Genomic DNA, 6,575 nt, shown 5'->3' on the forward strand with positions numbered 1-6,575 from the left:
ATATTGATTGAAAGTTGCAGAAGTTTAAAACTTAGTAATTACTGTTTAGTTAACACTGTTAACTTGTTACTGTTAGATTAGTGTTTACCAAAACACTGGTAATGTATTTTGTGTAAATACGTTTTATTAAAAAGCCATATTTTTGTAATATTAAAGAATTTAAGTTTAATTTTTTAAATTCTTTAATATAGTTTAATATAGTGTAATTATTGAACTATAAATTTGAACTTTTTTCGTCATTTTTGGAAACTTTTTAAGGTGGGTTTTTTTAAGTGGGCTTTATTGTGGGTTTTTTAAGGTGGGTCCAACCCAAAAAAAACCTTGGGTTTTTTAAATTCGAACCCTGGTTTTTGACGCCAATCAGGAAACCGGTATGAAATTTTATTTGTAGAGCAAAAACAAATTTTTTTCTTGAGCATTTATGAACACATTTTATCGCCAAAAATAGTTTTCATTTTATTACACTAAATTCTTACACGCCTAGTTTAAAAATCCAAATTAAGGCATCGACTTGCGCTTTTACAGTTATATCTAAATTAAACTAAAACTCAATTTTCTGTGATGTTTGAAAATTCGACTTAAAGACGTATAAGAAAAATAAATCTCCAATAAAATTGAACCTTAATTGCAGTTACCGTCAATGTAACACATTTTCCACAAGTCATCGCGATGGTAATTGTCGATGTCCCCGCATGAAGAGAGTATAATTTGGGCGCCATTGTTATTAGAGGCTGGTTTGAAACAATCGGGTGATTGACTTTCTCTCAGCTGCAGCTCGTTGTTGCTCGCCGAGACTAACAGCAATAAAATTTGTTGCTTAGCGTCGTCGTTGTCGCAATCCGTCGTAATCATTTGTTGCCATTTCTTTTGTCCTCGAAGGCAAATATTCGAGTTTTTAGCTGCACTTTTAAGCTGGAATCCAACACTGCCCCAACGAAGGTGGTATAGTTTGTTCGTCGCGTCGACGGTGCCTCTGTAAGAAAGATTTGAAATTGTACATTACACATTGTCTTTTACAATACAAAAGAAAACCGCAGATTAAGTTTCTAACTTCCTGCTACACTTTTGTTGTCAACCTTGGGTTTTTTTTAGCATGATACATAAGTATATGTATTTGTACCCCGCTGCTCCGCCTTTAGCATGATACATAAGTATAAGTATATGTATTTGTACCCCGCTGCTCCGCCTTAAGCACTACAGCGGCCACCTTAAACAACCAGCCCTGGACAAAAGTGCGCTTTGCGAAACAACGTTCGGCCAGTGAGACAGCCATTTTGACCGCCCCACATATAGCAAACAAACGCCCTCATCACGGCCCAACAAAAGGCGACACCATGGGCTGCCCGAGACCCACCCTCGCACAGCTGAGGACTAGAGTGGCTTCCTCTTCCACTGCAAACTACCCTCCTTAGTAGGTCACAGAATGACGAGTGTGGAACACCCATGAGGTTCCAGTGACCCAGCGCCCCGATCACATGACCTTGAGAGCCGGGTATGGAGCCCCCCACAGGCTCCAGTGACCCCATCACACCACTAGATAGGGACAGTGGGAAACTAGATACAGTCAACTTTGCTTTATAATCATTTTCTCTACTTAAAGCAAGTGGCGGCCACCTGTATTATCAAAAGGCCCCTGTTATTAGAGATGACCATGAATCTATCAGATTCTTCGAAAAACGCGAATTAACTGGAGAGCGCTGGTGCCACCTATTTATGGCAAAGGAAGCTAAAATTTAAAATAGCCAATTGATAACATCGGCAGAGAGCCATTGTAGGGTATTATAGTTAGACAACTTATTCTCTATTTAATGGGCTTTAACTTAAATTATATATCCCATGTAAAAATCAACGCGTGGGGAGCTGTAGGTACCGCCTTTTCTATTTCGACGCCAGCGACATCTATTGAAAAAAGAGCTACTTGCTTTAAATTATAGTTAATTACTTTTTATAATTCGTTTATTCCACTACACTCTTTTAGTGGGTTCGATTACAAAAACGTAGTTAAAATCAAATTTTATAATTAACGAGGCCTTTTTTCCAGTTTTTTTCGAAAAATATTTGAAAAGGTTTTCATTAACCTAATATTATTCGTAAACTAAAATTTTGCGGCATTCCATTTTTTCGAATTTAAAAGTAAAACTAAACCTTTATACTAGGCTAGAATAAAAACCCTTAAAAGGTAATTTTGTTTCAATTTTCAATTTCTTCGATTTGTGGAAAAGTTTCAGCAATCTTGAAAATTTTTCCCTATTTAATTTTTCCGGAAAATAGACCCATAACAAAAGAGGGGCCGCAGACGAGGCTTAAGTGAGACCTGTGGACGGAACATCCTGTTTGTGACGTTTTCAACCACGTGACCGCCATTGAAATATACAGGCGGAAGTAAGGAAACGGATGTTCCGTCCAAATGCTGAGTTGCCAGGTAAAAATTTTAATTTTCGGCCCCCCAACTTTCAACATGGGTCTATTGACAACTTTAGTTTTATGTGAAAACTAAAACCTGGTGTTGTAAGTCGGAAATATTTCAGTTTTTTTCCGAAAAAAATTAAAAAAAGTTTTTAATTCCATGATTAGTCTAATATTGTTTGTTCAAAAGATACACGGGGAATTAAACAATTTATCAAGATTAAATTGGGAAAATCACCTACATTATATCACAACAATGGCTCATTGGATGAAGAATTCAAATTTTACAAGTGAAAGTCGGAAATGTTTCCGTATTTTTGGGGGAAAAAGTTTTCATTCTTTGATTAGTCTAATTTATTGTTTGCAAATTTAAATAAAGCGGCATTTTCGCCTAATATTTTCGAATCTACAAGTAAAATTAAATCTCTAAACTAGCTTTAAACTGATTAACAATGTAACAATTTTGTAGTATGTTTACTGTTATTAGACATTTATATCGATAAAAAGTTAAAAAAATTAAATCCCTTAAAAATGAAATTGTTCCCATTTTTTAATTTTTCCGATTTACGGAAAATTTTCCTCATTTTATTTTTCCGGAAAATTAACAACACTACTTAAACCTAATTTCTACGTTTCAGACTATTGGCATCACCTGGGAATATATCCCGTGTTTGCAGATCGCCATCTTTTGTTAAGCATACTTCTCTCTTGTCAAATATTGTTCCGTAAAATTAGTGTAACCAGAAGCACATAAAATCTCGAAGAGGGACAAACCTTTCTCCAAATTGTATTTATATAATATAAATATTATGGTTCTTCCGAGAAACATGTACTGACGCACGCTTCGGCCAATTTCTCAAATCTGGTTTTGGAAAAAATATATAGCGCACGCACAAATCTAACTATAAAAACACTCTTGAAGAGATAATATATCGTCTACAAATAAAAAAAGGGAGATGTTAAAAATGCTTCAAAAACCTCTTGAAGTTTCGCGGTACACGGTTTAAAACCTCTCGCCTTCTCGTAGATTAATATTTCTATTAAGAACACCGATTACAAATGTTTTCTTTGACGCGGCAGTTTAACCCACAGTAAAAGCAGCCTTAATACTATTTGTGTATAAACCCTAAGAACGGTATTTCTGATCATACTTAGAAGGGCAATCCGACAAGATTAATCCAATTCCCTGGGCAACTGGTCCTCCTGGTATCGTCAGGCACTTCCCACTGCTCACGTGACGAAACAAGTTGTGCGGTGGGTGCGTTACAGCCTTGCCAGACGTCAGCGAAACGAAAATATTTAATGATTGAACGATAAATAATGCAACCACCAGTTGCGTCATTTTCCAATCTATAAAGCCGAAAATGATTAAAATTAGTTCAGATCTACCTCGAATAGATATTTTTATATCAGCAGCTTGCAGTAACTATTCATAAGTATACCATTGTTTAAAAAATAGCATAACAAAAGAAAATATTAATAGAGAGGTTAAGCAACGCGCTCTGTAAGTATTAACAACAACTTCGGGATAAAAACTTGTTGAGGTTAACGGTAATAGTTAGTGTAGAGAGCAGAAGGTTCACGTGGCATGAAGGGCGTGCCACCTCCCTTCTACCACGGACTGTAAATTTTAGAGGACCGGTATTCCCGAGGCATTTTACGCCCCGTTCACCGATCAGGCTGACGGAAGTCGCTCAAGGTCATTAACTAAAGCGCTCGTCTTTCGGTCGGTCAGATTTCCAGATAACATGCGGGGGGGACTAACTCTATGCCTGGTACAAATGACCTTGACGGACTCTCTCTCTCTCTCTCTATTTCGAAGTGATTGATGCACGGGGAAACCAAAATTCTACAGGGGAAGGCAACGCTTTACTCGTCCTCTAAAATATACAGTCCATGCTTCTACGCATTGCAACCCGGCCACCTGAGTTTATGGCTTTAAAAGTCGCTTTGATGGCTTAGGCCTAAGGTGGTGCCTTGGGTATTCGCGTAGTAACTTTTTTTTAAAATCGGTTAAGTGAACTTCCAAATCAATTCAACCAAGTATTTACGACTTCTAGCTAGTACATAATACTTTGTCATAACTATCTCGAGTTTCATCAGTATTTTTATTTAAAAAACAATAATTAGATTACAACGCGTCACGTAAGCTCGGCGGAAATGTGGCGACGTATTTTTAAGGTTCCGAAACTGATAAACGAAACCTCGGTAAATCTGACCTCTAATATTAATAGTCTATGTACAGCCCCTGCCATATAATATAGCGGACGACTCTTACGTTCGTAAGTTACGTTCTAGAAACCAATAACTAAAAATAACACGTTCTAAAGTACCGCCACCCGGCCCACAGAGCCCATCACTATGTAATAGTTCCCCATAATAAATAGTTATATTAACTAATCAAATGTCTCATGAATCAAACTTATCAATCTTACTGTCTTGAAGTTGTTAAATATTTACAAACGGGTAAAGTAAAACGTCTAAAATGTTTACGTGACTCCCGAGTTCAAACTTCTAGACTGCTCCGTTTAACCTCTATTAGGTTTAGCATACGTATGTAGAGCTATGTTATTCACGGTAGGAATAATTAAGTCTAATATTAATTTTAATTTCCAAAAAAATTAACTGTACTATAATAACATTGATTTTGGAATATAAGTATTAACTTTTGAGATATTATAATTTGCGGTACTTACATTCGATGTTAATCCAAATGAAACACAAAATATTCCTTCGTCGTACCGAAAGCAGCGAACGTTTTCTGAAATGCGTGGCACCTTGCGTTCTCAACTAACAAACTGGCACGCGCATCCCAAAGAATCACCAGAGATAAAAAAAAAATTGTTTACATATCCAAAGAATATATTTGCAAAACAGATTGACAATCTTTTGTATACGAAATTCCAAATACGTATTTCGATTTTATCTTTACTAAATAATCATTTCCAAAATTTCGTAGAGATAAGGAGGCTAGTCATCGCAGGAATTAATATATTTTAAGGCGAGAATAGGGACCCGGCGCGTAGGAACGTTTTGTATCAAGGGGGGTACAGCTTGGATATTGAATTTGACACCCTCCTCTTCAATAGGCTTTAAGTGCCCCTTACGGACCAATTTGGCGCCTTTTCCAAATTTAAGGGGTACATTGTACCCTTGTATTACCCCGTTCCTACGCCATTGATAGGGACTGGACAACACGACGTAGTTAATACGTCACCCAGGTTTTTTCCAATTGAAAAAAAAAAGAATACCAACATGGCGGCCATAGCCAAAGGTACGGCGCGAGGGGCTGTTCACTCCAAATTTGCCTGTACATCGATTACGTAATCTGGGATTACGTGGATTACGATAATTTTACGTGGAGTACCCGGATTACATAAAAATTACGCGGATTACATAAATATAACGCGGATTACATAAATATTACGCGGATTACGTAAATATTACGCGGAATACGTAAATATTACGCGGATTACGTAAATATTACGCGGATTACGTAAATATTACGCGGATTACGTAAATATTACGCGGATTACATAAATATTACGCGGAATACGTAAATATTACTTGGGTTACATAAATATTACGTGGAGTACGCTAATATTACGCGGATTACGCTAAGACTATGAGGAGTACGCGGAGATTACGCGAAGACTATGCGGAGTACGCGGAAATTACGAGGATTAGGCAGAGTACGCGGATTATGCAAATATCACGTAAATATTACGCGGATTATGCAAAGATTACGCAAAGATTACACGGAATACGACAAGTACGCGAAGATTACGTGGATTAAGTGGAATGCGCGAAGATTACGTAAAGATTACGCGGATTACATGGGATACGCGAAGATTACACGGATAACGAAAAGATTACGCGGATTACATGGGATACGCGAAGATTAAACGGATAACGAAAAGATTACGCGGATTACATGGGATACGCGAAGATTACACGGATAACGAAAAGATTACGCGGATTACATGGGATACGCGAAGATTACACGGATAACGAAAAGATTACGCGGATTACATGGGATACGCGAAGATTACACGGATAACGAAAAGATTACGCGGATTACATGGGTTACGCGAAGATTACACGGATAACGAAAAGATTACGCGGATTACATGGGATACGCGAAGATTACACGGATAACGAAAAGATTA

At 37.3% G+C, this 6,575-nt stretch overlaps 1 protein-coding gene across 1 annotated transcript; it reads right to left on the reverse strand.

Moving 5' to 3' along the window:
• Positions 1–415: 415 nt before the first annotated feature.
• LOC149963204 (uncharacterized) lies at positions 416–5,350 on the reverse strand. The gene is made up of 3 exons (XM_090170508.1): positions 5,103–5,350; positions 3,558–3,756; positions 416–973 (listed from the first exon to the last, which is right to left on the reverse strand). Exons 2-3 carry the CDS (start codon positions 3,746–3,748, stop codon positions 622–624), a joined length of 543 nt encoding a protein of 180 aa, XP_090026634.1. The 5' UTR covers positions 3,749–3,756; positions 5,103–5,350; the 3' UTR covers positions 416–621.
• Positions 5,351–6,575: the final 1,225 nt, after the last annotated feature.

This window comes from Leiobunum rupestre, chromosome 1 (genome assembly GCF_980474605.1).
Source record: "Leiobunum rupestre chromosome 1, qqLeiRupe1.1.hap1, whole genome shotgun sequence".
Taxonomy (NCBI): domain Eukaryota; kingdom Metazoa; phylum Arthropoda; class Arachnida; order Opiliones; family Sclerosomatidae; genus Leiobunum; species Leiobunum rupestre.